Source organism: Rhincodon typus, chromosome 35 (genome assembly GCF_021869965.1).
Source record: "Rhincodon typus isolate 14 chromosome 35, sRhiTyp1.1, whole genome shotgun sequence".
In the NCBI taxonomy this organism is placed as follows: Eukaryota; Metazoa; Chordata; class Chondrichthyes; order Orectolobiformes; family Rhincodontidae; genus Rhincodon; species Rhincodon typus.
Genome location: NC_063366.1, coordinates 20,438,247 through 20,464,349, shown reverse-complemented (window position 1 = coordinate 20,464,349; position 26,103 = coordinate 20,438,247). Strand labels below are relative to the sequence as shown.

The 26,103-nt window shown below is 44.8% G+C and overlaps 1 protein-coding gene across 1 annotated transcript; it reads right to left on the bottom strand.

Moving 5' to 3' along the window:
- Nucleotides 1-1,292: 1,292 nt before the first annotated feature.
- LOC109919028 (butyrophilin subfamily 1 member A1-like) lies at nt 1,293-22,429 on the bottom strand. Its single transcript, XM_048616560.1, has 12 exons — nt 22,252-22,429; nt 17,899-18,003; nt 15,533-15,877; nt 13,414-13,692; nt 12,038-12,157; nt 11,308-11,334; nt 10,349-10,375; nt 9,555-9,575; nt 8,618-8,638; nt 6,784-6,810; nt 6,212-6,238; nt 1,293-3,811 (listed from the first exon to the last, which is right to left on the bottom strand). Exons 2-12 carry the CDS (start codon nt 17,975-17,977, stop codon nt 3,273-3,275), a joined length of 1,512 nt encoding a protein of 503 aa, XP_048472517.1. The 5' UTR covers nt 17,978-18,003; nt 22,252-22,429; the 3' UTR covers nt 1,293-3,272.
- Between the last annotated feature and the right edge of the window lie 3,674 nt (nt 22,430-26,103).

Below are 26,103 nucleotides of genomic sequence, written 5' to 3'. Positions count from 1 at the left end.
TGTTTCCACTGGCAGGTGAAGCTAGGACAAGAGAGCATAGCCTCAAGATTAGAGGGAGCAGATTTAGGACTGAATTGAGAAGGAATTTCTTCACCCAGAGGGTTGTTAATCTATGGAATTCCTCGCCCAGTGAAGTAGTTGACACTACTTCAGTAAACATTTTTAAAAAAAAGGTAGATTTTTTTTGAACAATAAAGGAATTAAGGGATACGGTGAGAATGCGGGTAAGTGGATCTGAGTCCACGAAAGGATCAGCCATGATCTTATTGAATGGCGGAGCAGGCTCGAAGGGCCAGACGGCCTACTCCTGCTCCTAGTTCTTATGTTCTTCACCTTGAGCACTGAAATGGTGCCCATATCTCAGGATTCAAAATCTTACCTCTTGCACCATTTCATCAACTATACATCAACCTTCCGGTATTCAGTGTGACTGTGGGGTACTGACACTGAGTAGTACTTTGAGATTCTGCTTCATTGAAACTCCGGTAACCCTGCCTGCCAGATCTCAAACATTTCCATGCATATGCTAAAGAGGAAGACTATTTCTGGTTGGTCCCCTTTCCTCTGGCAGAACATCCTGCACCCTTTCAGTGATGCTGTTTACCCTGGATCAGGGAGGCAAGATACCATGTGGCACTCTTGACCCGAGAATGCACTTTTGCCACTTTACTGGGCTCCATGGCACAGTAGTTTGACTGTGTATTGCGGATGTACTTTAGATTGCTCTCCCCTAAATGTTGCAACCCTCCCTGGTACTCCGCTTGTTTGAAAGAGCCACATTCCTTCCTGGAAAATTCTTGCAACTGACTGCTTGTAGCCATTCAGTTCCCATCCCCGAATCCTCTGTAGCTGCAGGGTCATCATATTCTGGAAGACACAATCCATGGAATATTTCAATTGTAGTGACTGCACTTGCTCAAGTACCCGGGTGTTCGAACTTCAAGAAGCAGCATTGTATACCATATATAACTGCAGTCACTTGGGAAGCCTCTTTCAACAGCGCCTACCTCAACCTCCTGGAAGGGCGTGGGCAATAGGTACATGGAAACACCACCACCTGCAAGTTCCCCTCCAAGTCACCCACCTCCAAACACGGGAGTATAGCACTGCTCCTCACCGTTGCCAGTCAAAAACCTGGAACTCACTGCCCAACAGCACAGTGGGTGCCCCTAAACCCCAAAGAGCACAGTGACTTAAAGCTACAGCTCATCACTACCTTCTCATGAGAACAAGTTCTGGCATTGCTCATGACACCCACTTCTCAAGCACAAATTAGGAAGCCAGAGCTTACATGTAATTATTGGATCTTTAATAATTAATATTTAATTTGTACAATCATTGCGATATGGATACCACATAGCAAATCACATTTAGTCCTTTTTAATCCAAACATATTTGTGTATAATTCATTCTGTAAGACAAAATTAAAACAAACAGACACATGCCGAACTCAAAGGAGACACATCTGTCTTAATACTCCAGGAACACGGTGGAATGAGTCCAGCAAGACGATCTGAGTCGGTGTGAAACCTTCTGCAAATAGCAAGGTTGATCTACTTTGTTCACATATTGAATTGTTCGAAGAGGTGGTGACTTCTCCACAAACAGGTCAACTCCACCATTCCCACCATCAAGTCCAGGAAACAGGACACTAACAAAAAGATACTGGCCTGTGCTTGATGGCAGGCGGTGACTTGTTGTGGGCCTTGTATCGAGCCGCAAACTTAGTGAGATGGTGCAGATCGGAATTTTAATTCCAAGGATTCCGCTATGACCTGCGCCATTCTCCAAATCAAGCAAAATAGTCAGAAATCCTGCTTCAGGATTAGGAACCATGTCCATCAAATATTGATATTTCACAGTCACTAAGTTATCAGAATTATTGATTACCTAGATCAGAACAATTTCTAAAAAGTCATACATTGCCACGTTAAAAATAGATAAACTTTCTTTCATAACGCAGGACTCTATGATGTACAGGATGTCAGAGCATGTTAACAGCTAAGAAAAACGTGAGGAAGGTTCAAAATTCAGTCAAGAGTTGAAATAGGTACAATGTCCTCTTCACATTACTCCTTCTGTTACTGTGGTGATGCTTCCCATCCTAGAAACACCAACTGTGACGTGTACTGACAAAATAATTCATTACTCACCAATCAGAACAACAATTTCAACCAGAGATAGAGGGAGTTCCAACTGATTCACAATTCTATGGGAACATTCCACAGAATGGTCCCAGGAATGAAATACTTAATATATGAGGAACATTTGAGGACTCTGGGTCTATACTTGATAGAGTTGAGAAGGAAAAGGGGGCATCTAATTGAAACTTACAGAATACTGAATGGCCTGGACAGAATGGATGTTGTGAAGATGTTTCCATTAGGAGGAGGGACTAGGACCCAAAGGCACGGCCATAGAGTAAAGGGAAGCCCTTTTAGATCGGAGAGGAGGATAAGAGGCATCCCTTTCCAAGACAGGGATGAGAGGATTATTTTGGTCTGAGTGCTATTAGAGTATGGGGTTCCCAGGAGGCAGTAGGGCTGGGTATTTTAATTTATTCAACGACCAAGTTAGATAGGTTTGATAGACAAGAGAGTGAAGGGTTACGGGATAGACAGAGGAAGTAGAGCTGGGCCAGTCTCCAGATCACAGATAGTCCTATCAAACAGGTTTGAAGGTCTCAACATGTTCTGAAGATCTATATTCCTAGCACAGAGAGAGCGAGAGAGAGAGATTATGTTGGTTACAGGCTAAATATTTACTAAATAAGGGCCTGCTAAAGTCATAGGAAAAATGGATTAAAATCTAATTTGCAGTAGTGTGATTGTCAAGTTTCACGCTGTTGGGAAGAAAGTAAATGTTTGTGTATGTGAGCAGAGTTGTGAAGGTATCAGAGGCCAAGACAATGAATAAAATATATTTGTTAAGGATTGGTAAAGCTGAGGTGCGCAGAATTTCTCCAAACTTGTGGCCAATCCAGGAAAGGAGGAGTAAATCAGGGATAAAGTAGGAGATGCACATCCCGGTATTGGAGTGCGCAATCCATTTCGGCTTCTTCTCTCCCAATGCAGTCTGCCCATTTCTCCCCCAACCCAACCATCCCAGTAATTATTAATGGCAAATACAAGAGAGAACCATTGTCTCCCAATTCTGTAGGAAAATCTCTGGGAGCAAGATGGCATCCATTTGGGTCATGTGACTTTAACAGGGTGGCATCACCATTCCACGACACGCTAACCAATGGCCCAACTGGAAGATACTTGATCCAGTCAGTGATTCCAATTGGGAAGTGGGGTGATTGATGGTAAAATGGAACATTTGCCAGACCCTGAGAGACTGAAGAAGGGGTAGATCATCCCCTGAAAGCTGCAAGTGAAGCTGTGGAGGTGTGAGTAGGCAGCGCCATCGCAGAACAGAACCTGTCCAGCGTTGTAGTTGACATATATTCCAATTCTCTGGAGTTTCTCCTTGCACATGATTTCCAAAGGGCTGGTGATGTTGGCCCAGTATTTCTGCCCATCGTGCCGAATAGTCCAGTATCCGTTTTCAGGGATCAAAGGTAGATTTCCTTCCCTGCATACCAACTCCCTGGCTACTCCCAGGTCCCAGACGGAGTGCATGTCCACTTCCACCAGCCAGTAGTGCCTGCCGCTGGTGAATCCGGTCTTTCCCGGCACGACCAACCTGTGCTCGACCCTCTCGCTGCTGTCAGCACGAAAATTCCCTTGTGCAATGCAGTTCATGGTGGTCAGATCGGAGGATATCAGGAGGTTTGGATGCGTAGTGTCACAGTCCAGTTCAATGCAGGCTATAAAAAAAAGAGCAAGGGACAGGTTCAGCAGAAGCTCAAAGAAAAACTTCTCAATTTCTGCAGCCTCTTGGACCCAGCAATAACTTTAGAGCCTGATTCTGTCCTTCCATGTTTTTCACCAACCCCTCACCAGGTCCTGTTATGACATGGGTTGCTATTAGCACAGTCACCCATTCTCTCCTACTTTTTGCTCTTATTATCACTTATTCAGCTTTTCTTCTGTCCTGACCTGCTATCCTTAATCTCCTTGTTAATCCACTCGATAGGCTGTGGCTCCTAATTTTTTTTTTATTTCATTCACAGGGTGTGGGCATCACTGGCTAGGCCATCCCTAATTTACCCTGACAGTCATCCACAGCAGTGAGTCTGGAGTCACATGTAGGCCAGACCAGATGAGGACAGCAGTTACTTTTCCTGTAAGGACATTAGTGATCCAGAGAGGGGAGAAGAACCAGGGTCTATAAACATAAGACGGTTACCAATGGGGAATTCATGTGAAACTGCTCTCCTTAGCAGGTTCCCCATTCTAGAACAGAACATAGAAAAAAGAACAGTACAGCACAGCACAGTACAGGCCCTTCGGCCTACCATGCTGTGCCAAATTATTATCCAACTAAGATCAAATTACCCTGCATACTATCATTATGCATACACATACATATTATACTATCATCCATGTGCCTATCTAAGAGTCACTTAAATGTCTCTAAAGTATCTGACTCCACTACCACTGCCAGCAGCGCATTCCACACATCCACCACTCCTGTGTAAAGAACCTACCTCTGACATTTCCCCTATACCTTCCTCCAATCACCTTAATATTATGCCCCCTCATAATAGTCATTTCCGCCCTGGGAAAATGTCTCTGGCTATCCACTCTATCTATGCCTCTCATCATCTTGTACACCTCTATCAAGTCACCTCTCATCCTTCTTCACTCCAATGAAAGAAGCCCTAGCTCCCTCAATCTTTCCTCATAACACCTGCCCTCCAGTCCAGGTAGCATCCTGGTAAATCTCCTCTGCACCCTCTCTAAAGTTTCCACATCTTTCCTCTCATGAGGCGACCAGAACTGAACACAGTATTCCAATGTCATCTAACCAGGGTTTTACAGAGCTGCAGCATAACCTCTCAGCTCTTAAACTCAATTCCCCTGCCAATGAAAGCCAACACACTATATGCCTTCTTTACAACCCTATCAACTTGGGTAGCAACTTTGAGGGATCTATGGACGTGGACCCCAAGATCCCTCTGTTACTCCACACTGCCAAGAATCCTGCAATTAACCCTGTATTCTGCATTCAAATTCGACCTTCCGAAATAAATCACTTCACACTTTTCTGGGTTGAATTCCATCTGCCACTTCTTTGCTCAGCTCTGCATCCTGTCATTGTCCCATTGCAACCTACAACAGCCCTCCACACTATCCACAACTCAACCAACCTTCGTGTAATCGGCAAACTTACTAACCCACCCTTCCACTTTCTCATCCAAGTCATTTATAAAGATCACAAAGAGCAGAGGTCCCAGAACAGATCCCTGCGGAACTCCACTGGTTACTGAGCTCCAGGCTGAATACTTTCCATCTATTACCACCCTCTGTCTTCTTTTGTACAGCCAGTTTTGTATCCAGACAGCCAAATTTCTCTGAATCCCATACCATCTTACTTTACTATTTTTTTGAGGTGGGGGGGGCGCACATGGAACACGAATGCCAGCTCAAACCTAGTTGGACTGAGTGACCTCTTTCTGTGCCAACAAATTCTGTGAATAAGTAAACTTTTACAATGAGGACTAGTGGATATTTAATGCAGTATGTCATTAACGAGAGTAACAATGGCTAAATAATAAATTGAACAGGGGAGCAAGACCACTGCCACATCATCCTCTCATTAATTCTGTGGAGGAGGAGATTTGATCGCTCCATTCAGGAGTTTGAATAGATGCTCATTTTCTCAGTTGTCAGTGGCAGGAGGGTCAGTAATCTGATGACACAGATTGCTAATAATTAGTCAAAAAAAGGACACAAGTATTTTTTTTTCTAAACAACAATCAAGCAAGCGAACTGGATAAATACTTGAAAGGGAAATTTTGTAGCTTTTGGGGAAAACAGCAGAGAGGAGAAACAACTGAGTAGCTCTTCCAAAACGCAAGCACAAATTCAATGGGCTGAATAGAATCTCTCAGCACTGGAGGAGGCCAAAAACAAAGATACAAATTACACACAATTCATTTGCACTGACACCTTCACCTCCACACTCATGCACAAATGAAACGACTTCTTCACCACCACAAACAATTCACTCCTCTCCACTTCACTCCCTCATTGTAGTCCCCACTTCCACCCCTCCCGAAACACCATTCAACATGGAGTTATTGAAGAGGCACAGTTCTTACCTGCAGCATCAGTCATTCTCTGAATTGCTGAAAAGGACAAGGAGAATGAGATTAAATCATCTTCAAATAATTCATTGTATGTTTGTGCAGTTTTCAGAAAGGTTTTCAGAAAACAGAGCCTGCTTAGAAGTCTTGGAGAGCTGACTAAATATTTAAAGGGTGAGGCAGGGAATCAGACAGAGTTTAGTTGTGGACTCTGCGAGCTCTGGGTTTAGCGACGGGACAAAGGTGAGATTTCACCCCTAACACGATCTTTGATAGGACCTCCCAAACCAGAGACCACTGCCGTCTAGAAGGACAAGGGCAGCAGGTACATGAGAATACCACCCCCTGTAAATTCCCCACCAAGCCACACACCATTCTAACTTGGAAATATAATCAGCATTCTTTCAGTATCACTGGGTCTAAATCCTACAACTCCCTCCCCATTAGCTCTCTTAGATGTCTCTAAGTCCCATAGGACTACAACTCATCACTACCTTCTCAAGGGAAATTAGTGATGGGGAATAAATTTTGGCCCAACCAGTGATGTGCACATCTTAAGAATGATGAAAAGTTACTCCATGTCTTACCTAGTTTAGGGAGAGGGCGAATTTCACCTAAAAAGGAAAAGGACATCAGTTAGTCAGAAGAGCTTTATACTGCTAGCAATTGAGCAGATTTACATTGAATATGTTTTTACCATTCAGCACAAATCTGAGAAAACATTGGTTATATAACTGTGGATTCACAGGGTTGTACAACTGAAATGGCTTTAACCCATTACAGAAACATGGTGGGAAATCTCCATTCCCAAGTTGGATCCTTTAACCATTGATCCTGGTCCATTCACCTTTTATCAGAACAGATCAAAAATGATAAGAACTCTTAAAACACCTGACTTGGAGGAATTTCAAATTAAGGTTAACATTTGAGAGGACATGGGAAAGTTGTTTTCCAAAGGTCGGTAAGAGTGAGATAGTGCAGCTTGAGTCAGACAGGAGGTATCAGGGGATGTGGAGCTACAGATCAGTTGTCATCTCCGTGATTGGTACGGTAGGCTAGAAGGGCTGAATGGCCTCCTGTTCCTACACGAGTCCAGAATACAGATGGAAAGGAGGTGGGAATTAAAAAAAAGTCATAAGTTATTCAAGTGAAGAATTCTGGAGAAGTTCTTTTGCCCAGAAAGCAGTCACTTGGTAAGAATCACTGACACATGGCATGGTTGAGGTAGGAAGTGTTAATCCATTGATAGGGGGCCTTGATGTCCACATGAGAGACAGGGAAATGGTGGGGGGTTGGGGGGGAGGAGGTGTGATGGTTGCACAGCAGACTGCAAGGTGAGCAGTTTGTGTGGTGCATAAAAACCAGCGTGGACCAGGGGAGTTGAGTGGCCTGCATTGTTAATTTGTGTCAACGTGTCGTTTGTTTTAAAATTCCGGAACTGTTTCCCTTTTCTCCAGATCTTCCCAAACACACCAACTCTCTACTTGTTTCAGCTTCCATCCATTTCAATTGAAAGGCATGTTTGGTGGCCCTGGAGACAGAAATATCCTTGCTGGTGGGAGGCTATCATCACAGACCAACTGTCTTCCATAGACTCTCTACAGTGTGGAAACCGGCCATTTGGTCCAACGAGTACACACCAACTGTCCGTCAGACATTGCACCCAGACCCATCCCCCTATTCCTGTAACCCTGCATTTCCCATGGCGAACACACTTAACCAACACATCCTTGGACACTATGGGTAAGTTAGAATGGCCAATCCAACTAACTTGCACATCTTTGGACTGCGGGAGGAAACCAGAGCATCCAGTTGAAACCCATGCAGATGTGGGGAGAGTGTACAACCAGACAGTCACCCAAGGGTGGAGTCAAACCCAGGCCCTGTGAGGCAGCAGTGCTAACCACTCAGACACCGTGCCGCCCACAGGATGAGAGCATTGCTGTCTAAACCAGCGTTTACTGCCCATTCCTTAATGGCCCACAGGGCAGATAAAAAGTGTCAACCATGATGTGGTGGGTCTGGAGTCACATGTAGGCCAGATTGGGTAAGGACGGCAGTTTCCTTCCCTAAAAGGCATTAGTGAACCAGATGGGTCTTTTCCCAACAACTGATAATAGGTTCATAGTTACCACTATTTCCAGATTTTTATTGAATTCAAATTCAACTATTTGCCGTGGCAGGATTTGACCTTGGGTTCCCAGACTATTACTTGTGTCTCCTGATCGAAGTCAGTGATAAATGAATCGGTTTTAAAATCAATGGTGATTGAGGGATAAACTTTGCCCAGGACACCAGGCCAAACCACCTTGCTCTTCTTTAGCATAGCGGCCACAGGATATCATACATCCTTGAGAGAGAAGACAGGGTCTTGTTTCAAATTCTCACCCGAAACACATCACCTCACTAGTAGCCTCTTACCTAGATGTTTCCAGCGAATATCTGTACAGGAAAGAAAAAGCAACAAAATTACTCATGGTGTCGAAGTCACAGATATCTGTACTACACCGCGCTTTACAGAGTGCGCTGACTGAACACAATCAAACAGACAACTGCAGGGCAAAAACCTTTCTTCCTGTAAGATCAGAACTGTGCCCATTTATTGCGGCATCACCACCTACTGGTGCAGCAGGACAGAGCACACAAAGATCATGTGACAATAATTCGGAGTCGGTCAGCTGACATTGTCCACAAGGTGCAAAGGCAGAGCGAGCGTGTGGGAACTCAAAAAACGTTGACATCAGGTTGTTCACAGCCAAAGATGTAGTTTTTGAGGTGCAGACATTGCTGCAGGAAACAGGTTTACGTCACAGTAATCCGTGTCAATCAATATTTTGCAGGACACAGGGAAAACCTTCCAGCTCATCTCCCAAATAGCGAGACGTCTTGTGATCTTTTACATCCACCGACAGACCTCAGTTCAACATCTCAAGAGAAAGGTGTGCCCCTGACAGTGCAGAACCACCTCGGTACTGCACCAGGAGAGTTAGTTTATATTTTTACCCCTTATATTAGAGTTGGACTGGAACCTTTTGGACTCTGACTGCTACACTCGACTCATAGCTGACATCCCGCACCGAGGTGCTGCTGTGGTCCCAGGCATAGGAACAAGATCCCATGCCAAAGTCAGAAGCAGAGGTCACAGGGACGTAGAGTTAAGGGAGTGGACATTGCAAATACCAGACAGTGCTCTCTGCTGGAACAAGCTTGACCATACGTTCAGATAGTTGAACAGGCTCTATTCTGACCCCTATTGAGGGGGATTTGGGGAATTATCGATCGATTGTACTGATCACAACACAGAATGACAAACCCTCCCTTCCACATTTACTTATAATCCTTTCGACTGAGCTCTTACCCATTATTTCTCTGAGTTCCTCTGAAAAGAAAAAAAGGAAACAATTTTTAAAAAAAAACAGCAGAAACCATTTCTATCATTTGAATCACGCACTTTTGAAACGGGTTGAGGAGATTTAGGAACGTCCTGAGGATTTAAGCCTGAGGATCTCGTGAGAAGGACCCTACAGGAAAGGAGAGAGCCATCCCAATCCCCATCGCGCTTCCAGGTGACACCTCCTTCACAGTTACCAGCTCGTATCCATTTGGCCCATCACCCCCTCTGGGCGTCACTGGGTAAGCCCTCCCCAGTCCCATTGCCGCGTCTCTATTTTGATCAGCATTCGATTGGCTGTGTTTCACACAATTCTGCCCCCAGACAACCCTAACCCAAAAATACAGATGTGCATAGCGGATTGCCAAAATAAAAACAGAAATTGCTGAAGAAACTTGGCGGCATCTTTGGAGAGAAAGCAGAATTAATGTTTCGGGTCCAGTGACTCTTCTTCAGAGACCTAACCCCTCATCCTTCTGTGCAGTTCTTTCAATCTTCAACACAAAGAAAATAAAAAGACAGCAGCTAGAGTTTTAATTGAGTTAACTTGGCAAGGTGGTTTAAAAATAATAAGAGTACAATACAGGCTCCAATTCTGTCACAATTAGATTTCTGCTGGGACAGTTCCATTAAAATTAACCCACTCCCCTCCGCCAAGTGCCCCTGGGACTGGTTTGTTCTCTCTCATCATCTGCCTCACTTATTACAGGGTCAGAAAATCCACAGTGATGCTTTCAGGACATTTGGGAATGTTTACTTACCATTATAGGACTTCGTGTTGGCATAATCTAAAATACAAAAACAGCACAAGTCACTAAAAGAAAGGAATTCACTAGGAAACAAAGCCTTCTGATCCTCATTCAAGTGCCTTTGATTCCGACAAATGCCATATTTTCTGGAATGGCTCCAGTTGAACATCCTTCGCAGGCCTAACTTTTGTTAGTCCCACTGAGAAGCTCCCTCTATCTCAGTCCCAATATCGAGATATAACCCCAGGTTGAAAACACAGCATTTGACTGAGACAGCGTACAACAGCAAGGAGATGGTGTTGAACTTATGTAAGACACCAGGCCAGCCACAGCTGCGGTCCAGGACCTAGCTCTGGATACCACACTTTAGGAAGGATGTGAAAGCATTGCAAAAACTGCAGAAGTTTAAGGGAAAGGCTCTAAATGTTCTCAGTCACGAAGAGATCAAGATTAAGAGGGAGCAGGCCTAAAGTAATTTGTCAAAGTCATGAGGAAAACCGTTTTCACACAGGAATGGTCAAGGTCTGGATTGTGCTGACAGCACAGAGAAGGCAGATTTAATTCAGGCTTAGAGGGAATCAGACAATTGTCTGAAGATGAATAGTGTACAAGGGTCACAAGGAGAAGGCTGGAGAAAGGCACAGAGTCAACTGCTCCTTTGGACAGCAAGCATAAGAACAATGGGCCAAATGGCCCTTGCTGCCCTGTAAACCAATTTCCCACTCATTCCCAGGTGGTGGTGGTGGTGAGGGTCTCGGGCGGGGTGAGGAGTCAGTGACCCATTGTCCCACCTCGTCCCAGAGTGGGTGGGGATGGGAAAAGGACAGAGTCTGACCCACTGCCCTGCAAAGTCCCAGAGGCAGGAGAAAGGACATAGATGGTGCAGGGTGGGAGGTTCGAGAGGGAAGCAGCCTGGCTCTCCGAGGTTGTGAACAGCAATACTAAAATACAAGTCTTTGTTTTTTCCTCACCAAATGTTGTTGGCTGCTTCCTTAGATCTGGAAAAAAAAAAGAGCGAGAGAGAGTCATCAATATTGGTGAGTGCGGATTATCAATGGCCTGACAGATATTCGGCATCAAGATATCACTGACAAACTCCCCCAGTCACCCCCTCAAACCTCAGGCTGCACAAGGACGTGGAGGCTGATTTGGTGTAGAGGAAGTAAAAGGGAGACAGAGTTGATTATCTGGGGTGGGGATGGTTGGGACAAGAGAGTACATATGGGTTGAGGGGCATGGCATGTAGAAAAAACACAGAGGGGTAAATGGAGGGGAGATTACTTAAACGTTCTCTTCGAACTTAATCAGACCTTCCCTTTTGTTTTCTTTCACAAGTGTATAGGCCTTTCTGCAGCATCACTGCCCTGGAAAAAGGCGATGGTATGCTGTCCTGCTGAACCACCGCAGTCCTTGGGGTCTGGGGACATCCACAGTGCTGTTAAAGAGGGAGGTCCCAGATTTTGACCCAGCAACACTGAATGAATGGCGACACATTTCCAAGTCAGGTCGGTGAGCGGCTTGGAGGGGGTCTTGCGGATGGTGACGTTCCTAAGCATGTGCTGCCCTTGCCATTCACTGTGGGGTTTGGGTTGGAGGGCGGGTACAACCTGTGGTTTTGGGACGTCGTCACACAACCTAACCATGTTTGAATCAAAAAGCAATTGCCAATTGCGTCCCCGTGGCACAACGAAAATTTCGTACTTCGGATCTGTCTCTTTTGTTTCCTGAAGAACAGAAAGAGGCCAACGACATGACCAAGGATGCCAAAGAAAATCAAGAGGAACATATAAAGCCAAACGGATGTCTTGGGGTGGAATTCATCTGGAGAATAAAAAAAGCAGAATGAAATTATTGCTAAAATAATAAATCATCAAAGTCAGGCACTCTAACCCTGAACTTGTCTTTTATCTTACCCTCCGAATCCATCACCCCTTGAGTAAACGGGCTAGTCAGAGCAATGAGTGGCCCTCAGTGTTGGTTCTCGACCCACAGTGAGTTTCTGCATTTATATACTACCTGTTATATAGTAAAGCAGCCCAGCATGCTTCAGAGCAGAACAGCCACCAAGTAATGTAAGGAGATAATAGATCTGATGTCCAAAAGCTTGCTCAGACACGAAGGTTTTGAGAAACATCTTAAGTTAAGAAAAAGGAATGTTGGGCAGAGGGCTAGAAATATTTAGAGAGGGCCTGGACCACAAGCAACTGAAGACACAGTCACAGATGGCAGTGTGATGAAAATCGAAGGTAGCACAAGGGGACAGAATTAAAGTAGAGCAGAAGGTTAGAAAAGGTGGAAAGGTTCAAAGCACACAGAGGTCATGCAGGCTGGAGGAAGGTCACAGTAGGGCATGGGGCCTTTGATGTGGCCATTGATGGGGCCCATCAAGTTGATCACAACCCAGGCGACGAGTCACTGGAGAAGAATATAGTCACTAAGTATTGCAGATGTGGTGGCTGGATTGGAGGGGCAGAAAAGGACATGGAGGAATTGAAGAACTTGAAGTTAGAGGGAGCTGGGAACGCAGCCCTATCCATCATGAAAACCAGCCTTCCTTCCACTGACTCCGTCTACACTTCCCGCTGTCACACAAAAGCGGCCAAAATCAAAGACCTCTACTACCCCGTTATACTCTCTTCCACCGGGCAGAACATACAAAGTTTGAAAATACATACTAACAGATTCAAGAACAGCTTCTTCCCCGTTGTAATTAGACTTATAAACAATTCTCTCACGTTAGAGCTGATCTTTTTATGCACCTTCTTTGTAGCTGTAACACTATAATCTGCATTCTGTTCCATTACCCTGATGTACTTACGTAAGGTACGATTTGTCTGGTTAGCACAAAACAATACTTTTCACTGTACCTCGGTACTGTGTGACAATAATAAATTAAATCAATGTTCACAGCAGCTAGGGACTGAGAAAAATGGTAGTTGCATCACCCCATTCCTTTGATCTAAAGGATGGCAAATGTTCTTTAGATCAGCAGGTCACAATGGGATGTTGGCTGGAGGTGACACCAACAACGGTACATGGCATACACACAGGCACATAGAGACACAAAGCTCACTAACCTGGGACATAGAACTCTGCACAGACTGTCTTGTTCAGCATCTCGCTTTTTAGCAAACAGTTAAAGGTGTTCCCAGAATCACTGGTCACATCGATGTAGCTCTTCACGTTGACTGAGCTTGGCTCCTCCGTTACCGGCTGTCCCTTCTGAGTCTGGATAACACCTTTCTCGTTGCTCCATTGCACCATCGGTGGAGGAAACCAGTTCTCGGACTCACACAGGAGCTGGATTCCATTCCCCGTGTACTTGTTCAAGTTGATCAAAGGCCATTCTCCAAATCCTGCCAATGCAATTAGGGTCAGTTCTTTTTAAGAAAAAAAACACAACCGGGTTACAGGAGGGAGGATCTCAAAGGCAGCCAGCCCTACTCCGTAGATAGCACCCTCCCTCTGAGTCAGAAGTCCATGGGTTCAAATCCCACCCCATGATTTGTTACAATGGCGCTGGGTATTGGTGAGACCAGTCTATTGTGTTCAATTTTGGTTCCGTACTTGAAGGTGAATATACTTGCATTGGATGTAGGTCAGGGAAAGGTGCAGGATTGGTTCGTGAGGAGAGGTTGAGCAGGCTGGGTCTGTATTTTTTGCAGTTGACCAATATGATTGGCGACCTCCACTCTTAAATAGAAAAGATGTCCCTGCAACACTGTCGCTATCAAATACTTCCGGGACAGTGACAGCATGGGGTGAATATCGTGGGGAAAAAAACTCCCTCTTACTTTTTAAACCTCAAAGTAAAGTTCTCTTGACACTGTCCTCACCAAACACTCCTGGGACAGGGACAACAAGGGATTAAAATACAGAATAAAACTCCTGCAAAGATGTGCAGGTTAGGTGAATTGGCCATGCTAAATTGGCCCATGGTATCCAGGAATGTGCAGGCTAGGTAGATTAGCCATGGGAAATGCAGGTTTACAAGGATTGGGAGGGATCTGGGTGGGGTTCTCTTCAGAGGGTCAGTGTGGACTCGATAGAATGAATGACCTGCTTCCACGCTGTAGGGATTTTATGACAGAAACAGGCCACTCATCCAACAGCTCCATGCTAGCACTTACACCCCACACCAGCCTCCTCCTGCCATCAGCAAAAGTAGAGGGAATATTGTTTGAGAGAGTTAATCATCCAAGCACATGGGATCTTGGAGTTCATAAACAGAGGCATCAAGTACAAAAACTGGCAATTTGTGTTGAACCTGTGTAGAGCTCCTGACTCTCCAAAGTCTGTCCACCATCTACAAATCAAGGGAGAGTGATGGAATACTCACCATTTGCTTGGATGAGCGCAAGCCTCTTACAATGTTAATAGCATCCAAGACAAAGCAGCCCAATTATTTGGCACCCCATCCATCAACTTCAAAAATCACTCCCTCCCCCACTCACGCACAGGAGCAGCAACGCATACCATCTCCAAGATGCGCTGCAGTAACTTATGGCTCTTCCAACAGCACCTTCCCAAGCCATGATCTCGATGTCCTGGAAGGGCAGGGGCAGCAGACGAATGGGAACACCACCACCTGCAAGCTCCCTGCCAAGACACACCATCCTGACTTGGAAATATACCACCACATCTTGACTGTCACTGGGTCAAATTCCTGAAGTTTCCCCCCTGACATCAATGTGGGTTTCGCTACACCCAAAGGCCTTCCCTGGTTCAGGAAGGCAGCTCACCAACCACCTTCTCCTGGGGGATGGCTTGCCCAACCACTGATCCTGTGAAACAATAGAAACTCAGAAATTAGGGGCAGGAGTAAGCCCTTTGAGCCTGCTCCATCATTCAATATGATCATGGCTAATCATCCAACTCAGTCCCCTGTTCCTGCTTTTCTCCTCCCATACCCTTAGGTTCCTTTAGCCCCAAGAACTATATCTAAATCCTTCTTGAAAACACCCAATGTTTTGGCCTCAACCGCTTTCTGTAATAGAGAATTCCACTGGTTCAGCACCCTTTGAGTGAGGAAATTTCTCCTCATTCAGTGTTAAAAAGCTTACCCTTACCTTTAAACTGTGACCCCCAGTTCTGAACTCCCTGGTTATCGGGAACATTCTTCCTGTGTTAACCCTGGCTATTCCTGTCAGAATTTTACCAGCTGGATTAGAAGCAAATGCCAGGAAAGGTACTTACTTGCTACACTCAGGATGGCCTCTGCATCTCTGAACCCATGAGCTTCTAATTCCACAAAACACTTGTACTTCCCATTGTCCGGCAATGTGACTTGCATGAGTTTCAGGGAGACGTTGCCATTCTGGAATTCACTGGCAAACAGCTGGGTCCTATCCTTGTAACTAGCGTGTTGCCCCGCGTTCTCATCCTGCCCAAATCTGTAGAGATGTACCAGTGCATTGTCCTTGCTCCAGCGGATCTCCAAACCTTTGAGGGGCAATCTGGGGATCAGCTGACATTCCAACACTGCCGTAGCACCAACCTCGACCACAAGTGGGTATTGGGAGCAGGAGATTCGGAAGTCATCTGGGAAAGAAAGGATGCTTCAGTGAATGTGGAGAGAAAGGAGGGACGAGTTGGAGGAAAAACCCTCAGTGGAGGAGCTTCTTCAGGAATTTCACGGGGACACAGTCAAGGCATTTTCAAGAAATAAAGTATACAATATTGATTTACAAACCGATGCATGTGACTTTCAAGGGAAGTTTACCACAATAGTAAGGAATGATGGTCTTCATTTGAGCAGAAATACTGGAGCAGCTAAGATCTAGATCTGTACAGTAGAGAAGACAAAAGGGGAGATACAATGGAGATATCAAATGCTTTGAGAGAGTCAATAAGGAGAAACTGTATCCACTAGCAGAGCGAGACTCCAACTCACAACAGCTTCAGGTTGAAGAGAACTGACAAATAACCGAGAGACAATTTAGGAACAGGAGTAGGCCATGAAACCATAGCGTCTGCTCTGCCATTTAACACAATAGCTGATCGAACATTTCATTCCCCACTCTTTACACCATCAGTAATCAGCAATCTATCAATCTCAACCTTAAACATATTCAAAGACTGAGCTCCCACAGCCCTCAGTGGTAAAAGATTCCAGAGATTCACCACCCTTCAAGTTAAAAAAATATTCTCCTCACTTCCATCCCAAAAGCATAAATCTTACTTTATTTATAAAACAGTGCCACCTGGTTCTAGACTTCCCAACTAGGGCAAACATCTTACCTACATGAAGGTTGCCTATCCCTTTAAGTGTTTGAGAGATTTCAACCGCGCCGAATTTAAACCTCTAAAGAATTTCCTTTAAACAAAAAGACATGTGGGTTGTTGTGACCTGGAATGCACTGTTACTGACTCCAGTCCTCTCCTTAACAACATTCAGAGATTTAAGACAGCCTACTTCTGAACTGTGTGTCAAATTGAACCTCAGACTTGAACTTCTGGCACCATATTAATACCTTTGACAAGATCAGCAATTCCTACTTCTGTAACACTGCTCAATTTCACCCTCAAATCAATTTGTCCACTGCTGAAACCCTCCTCCATTTGCTTTTCAACCCAAGTTCTTTCACACACTTGTCTCTTCCATAAATTTGTGGCTATCTGAAGCTCTGGTGCCTGCGTCTGACCCTCACACCATGTTCTGCTCCCATCACCCCACTGTGTTCGATGACCTACATTGAGTGACTCCGGGTAAAGTAACACCTAGATCTCAAAAAACTCATTTGTGCTTTTGAATTCCTCCACATCTCCTACAACCCTCCAAAGATCACTGCATTCATCTAATTCTGACTTCTTGTGCACTCCCAATGAGAATTGCTCCACCACTGGTGCCTGTACCTTCTGTTACCTCAGCCCGAAGCTGTGGAATTCTTTAAAAAAAATCATCTCTGCTTGGGCTACGTTGCTTTCCTCTGTTAAAACGCACTTTCGTACTGACCTCTTTAATCAAGTTTTTGGTCATCTGACCTAATGTCCCTATGTAGCTTGGTGCCATTTTGCAATTTATAATACTCCTACAAAGCACTTTGGGGTTTAATACGTTAAAGATATAATAAAAGCTAGCCTCATCAGCAACGTCAACAATTTACCATAAGACTGAAAGAGCTCTTGCTGTGGAAGCAGACTTGCTAAAAGAGTCAGAAGGGGATTGGATAAAGAGAGGATTTTAAAAGTTACACTGATGCAAAGCAAAGTATTTTCAGGGCTGTGCAGAAAGAGCCAGGGTGAGGGAAAGCTTGGGCTAAATGTTACGACAAAGGAACAGATAGAAGAGAATGTAATGGTTTTAACTTTCACCGATGCCCAGTGAAGTAAGCTGCAACACCTCGACAAGTTGATCAAGGGATCAAATGCGATCATTGGTCAGAAAGTTACACAGAATCCTCCTGGCACAAAAGGAGAATCTGCTGCCAGATTCTGTGGCTGTGCTTACATAATTATCAAAGACTCTCTGGAACTTTTAACTCAATTCCCCAATCATGACCCTCCAGCACGGATCGACACAGAACGAGGTGTCGGGGTAGTTCAGCCGTGAGGTCTCTCACCTGCCAACGTTGAGTAGTTCCAGAGGAGGAAAATCAGGAGCAGGCCCTGGAGCCCTTTCCATCCGAACATTCTCTGCATATCTCCAAAGTCTGGCTGTGCAGGCCCTGAAATACAAGCAACTTTGTTAGGGTCTAAAACAACATTCCCACTTCTCCAATTCATTGACTTATTTAAAACTATACAGCAGCGAAACATGCTATTCAGCCCAATAAGTCTGTACCGCATAAAAGCCTCCTCCCATTCTGTTTTATCTCTCCCTATTCCGTTCTCCCTCATGCATTTAACCACATTCACCTTAATGCACATTATTCACATTACAAGCTGAGGAAGCAAGTTCCACATTCTCACTGGGTAAAAGAGGTTCCTCACGAATTCCAGACCAAATTTATCAAAGACTGTTCGTACATTGTTAGAATGCCAGCATTTCTAAACACTTGTTGACAGTAAGTTAGCATCGTTCTGGAGAAGATGGAGGTGAGCTGTGTCCTTGAACCACTGTAGTCCTTGCAGAATGCACACAGAGCTGTGAGGAAGGAAGAGCCAGGATTTTGACACAGCAACACCGTCAGGGACGACAAATCAGGACGGTGAGTGGCTTTAAGGGGAATTTGCAGGTGGAAGTGTTCCATCTGCTACCCTTGACTTTCTACCATAGATGATAGAGGACACACATTTGGAAGCTGCTGTCATCTCCTTTGTGACAATTGGAAATCAGACACTCCATTCACTTTCTTTTCATGAGGTGAGTTCATGCTCACACCATCCAGTCCTCGGTTTTTGACTGTTGCCCTCAGCAATTCTCAGGGACCGAATTAATCTGTACTTGGAGAAACAGGGAGCTAGATTCAGCCATAAGAGGAAGCATTCCTTTCACATTTATCCTGCTAACAGCCTTCAAATTTTAGAAGTCACCCCTTAATCTAAACTCCAATGGATACAAATTGTGTCCAACATTTCCTCATTAAATGACATGTCATTCCAGGTATTAGTTGAGCAAACCTTCTCTGAATTGCTTCCACATCTACATCCTTCCTTAAAAAAGATGGCCAGTATTGTGCACAGTACGTTAGATGCAGCCTCCTCATGGTTTTGTATAACTTAAGCATAATTTCACTGCCTTGGTGTTTAGTTCCCCTCACAATAAAATGATAACATTCTATAAACTTCCTTAATTACATACTGTACCTGATTAGTGAATGTTTGTGATTCATGCACTAGGATTACCAGATCCCTCTGTATCTTACAGGTCTGCACTGTCTCATCAATTAGAGCACTTTTAAAAAAAAAACTCTTCCTGCTCAAATGGACAATTTCATATTTTCTCACATTCTACTCCATTCACCACAAAGGGCCAGCAGGAGGTTGTTATACACATTGGAACTAACAACTAAGGAAGAGAAAAGGAAAAAATTCTGAGAAGAGAATGTAGGAAGTTGGGTAGGAATTTAAAACGTAGGTCCTCAAGGGTAATAATGTCTGGATTACTCACAGTGCCACAAGCTAGTGAGAATAGGAACAGGAGGATAGAGCAGACGAATGTATGGCTTCAGGGGAGAAGAATTCACATTTTTGAATCATTGGAATATCTTCTGGGGTAGAAGTGACCTATATAAGAAGGACGGATTGCACCCAAATTGGAAGGTGACTAATAGACTGGCGGGGAGATTTGCTAGAGGTGCTCGGGAGGATTTAAACTAGCAAGGCGGTGGGGGGGAGGGTGGATGGAATCGCAGGGAAATAGTTAGGAAAGAGATCAGTCTGAGACTGGTACAATGGAAAAGGAGTAAGTCAAACAGACAGGGCAAGCAGGAACAAAGTAGAGAATGAGATGGGGCTGATGACTTAAACTGTTTTTATTTTCCAGGGATAGATGCCATAGGATGGATCAAAACAGGAGAGAGAGAGGAGGGGGAGTGGCATTTCTGATTAGGTATAGTATTACAGCTGTACTTAGGGAGGATGTTCCTGGGAAGTTGTTTGGGTGGAACAGAGAAATAAGAAAGGAATGATCACCTTACTGGAATTGTACGAAAGGCCCCAGAATAATCAGTGGGAAATTGAGAAACAAATTTGTAAGGAGATTTCAGTTATCTGTAAGAATAATAGGATGGTTATGGTAGGGGATTTTAACTTTCCAAACATAGACTGGGATTACCATAGTGTTAAGGATTTGGATGGAGAGTAATTTGTTAAGCCTATACAAGAAAATTTTCTGATTCAGTATATGAATGTACCTGTTCGAGTAGGTGCAAAACTTGAACTACTCTTGGGAAATAAGGCAGGGCAGGTGACGGAGGTGTCAGTTGGGGATCACTTTGGGGCCACTGATCATATTTCTATTACTTTTAAAATTAATGATGGAAAATGATAGACTGGATCTAAAAGTTGAACTTCTAAATTGAAGGCCAATTTTGACGGTATTAGGCAAGAACTTTCAAAAGTTGATTGGGGGCAATGTTCGCAGGTAAAGGGATGGCTGGAAAATGGGAAGCCTCCAAAAAAACAGAGATAGTGACAGTCCAGAGACAGTACGCCCCGGTTAGGGTGAAGGGAAAGGCTGGTAGGTGTAGGGAATGCTGGATAACTAAAGAAATTGAGGTTTTAGTTTAGAATAAGAAGAAAGCATATGTCAGGTATAGACAGCAGAGATCAGATCATTCCCTAGAAGAGTACAAAGGCACTAGGAGAAAACTTAAGAAGGAAATCAGGAGGGCAAAAAGGGCACATGAGATAGCTTTGGCAAATAGGGCTAAGGAAAATCCAAAGGGATTCTGCAAATATATTATGGACAAAAGGGTAACTAGGGAGAGAATAGGGCCCCTTAAAGATCAGCACCTGGACTGTAGGTTCATAGTTCCTTGAAAGTGGAGTTGCAGGTCGATAGGATAATGAAGAAGGTGTTTGGTATACTTGCCTTTATTGGTCAGTGCATTGAATATAGGTTGTACAGGGCATCGGTTAGGCCACTATTGGAAGACTGCATGCAGTTCTGGTCTCCCTGCTATAGGAAGGATGTTGTGACACTTGAAAGGGTTCAGAAAAGATTTACAAGGATGTTGCCAGGGTTGGAGGGTTTGAGCTATAGGGAGAGGCTGAATACACTGGGGCTATTTTCCCTGGAGCATCAGAGGCTGAGGGGTGACCTTATGGAGGTTTATAAAATCATAAGGGGCATTGATAGGGTAAATAGACAAGGTCTTTTCTCTGGGGTGGGGGAGTCCAAAACTAGAGGGCACAGGTTTAAGGTAAGAGGGTAAAGATTTAAAAGGGACCTCAGGGGCAACTTTTTCATGCAGAGGGTGGTGCATGTAATGGAATGAGCTGCCAGTGCAAGTGGAGGCTGGTATAATTATAACATTTAAAAACATCTCGATGGGTATATGAATTGGAAGGGTTTTGAGGAATATGGGCCAAATGCTGGCAAATGGGACGAGATTTATTTCGGATATCTAGTCAGCATTGAACGAGTTAGACCAAAGGGTCTGTTTCTGTGCTGTATATCTCTAGGATTTTATGTTTGTACACTCACAACCTCTTGTGTCCTCTACGCAACTTACTTTCTGACTAGCTTTGTGTTGTCAGCAAATTTAACACCATACATCCATCCTTCATTTAAGTCATTTGTTTTAATTGCAGTCCCGGTACAGATCCCTGTTGGATACCACTCGTTACATCCAACCAACCCGAAAAGTTTTCCGGGAGCTTCTGTTTTTGTTTGGAGCAGAGAGTGAGAGAATGAGAAATGTCATTCCTGGCTATAACGTTGGGTGGGAAACAGAAAAGTGGTAACTCCAGGGTTAGAATGAGTCAGTGGAAGATACCAAAAACTGCAGATGCCGGAGTCAGAGTCAATACAGTGTGGAGCTGGAGGAATGGAGTTCTGGAGAAGGGACCCGACCCGAAACGACGACTCTCCTGTTCCTCTGATTGCGGCCTGACCTACTGTGTTCCTCCAGCTCCGCATTGTATTGACTTTCAGGGTTAGAATGTATCCATTTGGAAAACTGACACATTCCTATCTAGAGATAGTAGGAACTGCAGATGCTGGAGAATCCGAGACAACAAGGTGCAGGGCTGGATGAACACAGCAGGCCAAACAGCATCTGCTCCTATGATGCTGCTTGGCCTGCTGTGTTCATACATTCCTATCTAGTTTCACCAACAACGATGTTCGCTAAACACCCTGAACCAAACATGATCCACCCAAGGACCACACTAGCCGTTATCATTATAGGAGTATGAAAAAAAAACGACTGAATGGTGTACAAACCCGAAACGGCCGTGCGAACGAAATCTCTGGCAGGAGTGGCTCCTGCATTTCAACATCTTCAAAAAACAAGTTTCAAACTTACCCCAATTTTTTTTCCGGACTAAAACATCTTCGCTCTTTTTTAAGAAACTGCGTTCCACCGCTTTCAAGCCTTCGATTGAAGTCCAGAACAACGCCCGAACTGAAGGCAACTTTCACTTTCATTCTTAAAGTCTCTTCCATGTCGGCCAAATCTCGCTGCTGTTGTCTCCTCCCAGCAGCAGTTGGCACTTTGGAAACAGTTCTGGTGTGGGGTGGATCCAGAGTCAAAGAGGAGGGTGTGAAGGTTAGAGACTGAGCTTTGAACGTTTCCCGGTTCAGAGTCTGAGCTTATTACCGAGAGAATGATCCCTTCCTCTGCAATCCAGTAAAAATTAGAGTGGTGGCTTTCTGGGAATGACCTTATTAGAATGGGTTAATTGGAATGGTCATGTATAGATAGGTCTTATGAGAATTACCATCATTTTGATGTTATAGTGACATTATAGCAGTGGCTATATGAGAATGGTTTTCTCGGAGTCACATTATTGGTGTGACCTTGTTTTAAGAATGACCTTAAACGAATGTGTGTAATAATGGTGACTTATAGGATGGTTTTTTTTAGGTCGTCTTATAGAATGGGCTTATAGAAGTGGCTTTAAATGAGTGACATTACAGGGGTAGACAATAAAGTCACCATAGTCCTGCTCTGTCATTGGAGAGACAGAGAGAGAAACAACTAGTGGTGGTTTAACCTGAGGGTCGCCACACCTCAGGCAAGGTCAAAAAAGAAAGTCCTTCGTGGTAACTTTAGCCAATGCAGGAATTGAACCTATTCTGTTGTTTTCACTCTGCATTGCAGACTAAGATAACTAACCCCCAAGAGAACATGTTGTCCACAGGAATTACCTTATGGGAGAGAATTTATATGCATGGGATTATAGGAGAGACCTCATACAAATGACCTTATAGGAGTGGGCTTCTAGGAAAATATCAGTGTTGTATGAAGGAGTGATAGTGATTGGTTGTAGGAGTGAGTGATCTTACATCTAACTCTTATGTTCTTACTTTGTTTAAGGCCCTAGAATGTGTGTGTTGCTGGCTTGGCCAGCATTTATTGCCCATCACCAATTACCCTGGAGAGGGTAATGAACTGCCGTCTTGGTATGCAGCAGTCCATGGGGTTTAGTTTAGGGGACAGCCATAGTGCCGTTAGGGAGGGAGTTCCAGCATCTAGTAACAGTGAAGGATACATTTACTAGGAAAGACCCGATAAGGATTTTCTAGCTTTGAGTCCAATTTTATTAGTCGTGTTGAAATCATACCACGAGACTAGGTCACAATGTACATGATGTTATGGAAATACCCACTAAAGCTGGATTAACTATTTCAGGGTTTTTACAGAATCAGCTCAGTCAGGTGCAGCTGACCCATTGGGCACTGATCACTGAAAGCATTCAGAATTGTCGTTCGCTTCTTTTCATTGGCTGCTGGGTTTACTCAATGATACACTGAAGTCCAGAGACAATCTGAGTTCAGAGTAAACTGTTGGATGGACACGCCATCCATTCCTTCTCTGAGATTTTCAGCTCAAACCTACACTTTCATTGAGATCCCTCACTTCCAACGTGTAACACTTCCCTCCATCTCAGACTCAGCTCATCTGATGCTGAAATCTTTATCCACGCCTTTAATTCCAGATGTGACCAATCCCTGGCTGTCCTCATTGACTTCCTGCATTCTATCAGTTTCACCTCATCCAAATTTCTTCTGCCCTGTCCTAAGTTACACCAAACACTGTTCACCTATCACACAACAATGACTGTCAAATTCTCATCCTTGTTTTCAAATCTCCCAATTTCCATAACATCTTCCATGCCAACTACCTTCGCCTCTTGAGCATCGTTGATTTTGATTACTCCACCATAGTGACAAAGTTCAGTTTTCTTTGGGGATGTAAGAAGCTGGATAAGTGAGAACTAACAGTTCAAAGGCTTTGACAAGGTGCCACCAAAAAGGTGACTACATGAAATGAGGAGATAGTTTCCTAATCAACCTGTTCAGAGACAATATCCAGACTTGAAACATTAGTTTGCTTTCTTCCCATGGATGCTGCCTGACCCATCGTGATCTCCAGCATTTTTTTTTGTTTTCAGTACGGATTCCAGCATTGGCCGTCATTTGCTTCTACTTTATTCCAGCGACATGGATCAGGTGGGACTTAAACCCAGGCCTCCTGCCTCAGAGATAGGGATACTCAGACAGTGACTCAAAAGCCTGTACATAAAATGAGAGTGGATTAAAAAAATTTTTTATGTGGCTTGTGCCGAGTTTTTTTTTGATAAAGAATACAGGAGGCCTTCCATTGCTACAGTATCTTTCACAAACACCCGACACTTGAAAGTTCTTGCCAGCCAATGAAGTGTTATTGATGTGTACTCACCGTTGCAATTTAGAAGACACAACAGCCAATCTGTGCACACCAGCCTCCCTCAAACAGCAATATGATAACGACAAGATCATCTGTTTTGTATGATCTTCAATATTGATAGGATGCTAGGGAGAACTCTCCTGCAAAATAGTACTGTGAGATATTTATACTCACCTGAACAGGCAGATGTGGGGAGATAGTAGGAACTGCAGATGCTGGAGAATCCGAGACAACAAGGTACAGAGCTGGATGAACACAGCAGGCCAAGCAGCATCATAGGAGCAGAAAGGCTGACGTTTCAGGCCTAGACCCTTCATCAGAAAAGGGGGAGGGGAAGAGGGTTCTGAAATAAATAGGGAGAGAGTGGGAGGCGGATAGAAGATGGATAGAGGAGAGGATAGGTGGAGAGGAAACAAGCAGGTCGAAGAGGCGGGGATGGAGCGAGTAAAGGTGAGTGTAGTGGGGAGTTAGGGAGGGGATAGGTCAGTCCAGGGAGGACAGACAGGTCAAGGGGGCGGGATGAGGCTGGTAGGTAGGAGATGGGGGTGCGGCTTGAGGTGGGAGGAGGGGATAGGTGGGAGCAAGAACAGGTTAGGGAGGCGGGGACGAGCTGGACTGGTTTTGGAATGCGGTAGGGGGAGGGGAGATTTTGAAGCTTGTGAAATCCCCATTGATACCACTGGGCTGCAGGGTTCCCAAGCGGAATATGAGTTGCTGTTCCTGCAACCTTCGGGTGGCATCGTTGTGGCACTGCAGGAGGCCCAGGATGGACATGTCGTCTGAGGAATGGGAGGGGGAGTTGAAATGGTTCGCGACTGGGAGGTGCAGTTGTTTATTGCGAACCGAGCGTAGGTGTTCTGCAAAGTGGTCCCCGAGCCTCTGCTTGGTTTCCCCGATGTAGAGGAGGCCACAACGGGTACAGCGGATGCAGTATACCACATTGGCAGATGTGCAGGTGAACATCTGCTTGATGTGGAAAGTCTTGTTGGGGCCTGGGATGGGGGTGAGGGAGGAGGTATGGGGGCAGGTGCAGCACTTCCTGCGGTTGCAGGGAAAAGTGCTGGGTGTGGTGGGGCTGGAGGGGAGTGTGGAGCGGACAAGGGAGTCACGGAAAGAGTGGTCCCTCCGGAAAGCAGATAAGCGTGGGGAGGGAAAGATGTCTTTGGTGGTGGGGTCGGATTGCAGATGGCGGACGTGTCGGAGGATGATGCATTGGATCCGGAGGTTGGTGGGATGGTATGTGAGGACTCCGGAGGTTGGTGACGATGTAGAGGTCAGTGCGCCATACTACAACTGCGCCTCCCTTGTCCACGGGTTTTATGGTGAGGTTGGGATTGGAGCGGAGGGAGCTGAGGGCTGCACGTTCTGCGGGGGAGAGGTTGGAGTGGGTGAGAGGGATGGAGAGGTTGAGGCAATTGATGTCTCGACAGCAGTTGGAGATGAAGAGGTCGCTTCACCCACAGCCTCCACAGCCAGAAGCTCCAG

What these genes read in the sequence shown, in the direction of transcription:
- LOC109919028 (XM_048616560.1), bottom strand. Translation starts at nt 17,977, where the DNA reads ATGCAGAGAATGTTCGGATGGAAAGGGCTCCAGGGCCTGCTCCTGATT. An exon ending in ACAAAAGAGACAGATCCGAA is followed by an intron (nt 11,335 to 12,037) that starts GTACGAAATTTT and finishes TTTTTTTTCCAG; the next exon opens with ATCTAAGGAAGCAGCCAACA. An exon ending in GAAGCAGCCAACAACATTTG is followed by an intron (nt 10,376 to 11,307) that starts GTGAGGAAAAAA and finishes TTTGTATTTTAG; the next exon opens with ATTATGCCAACACGAAGTCC.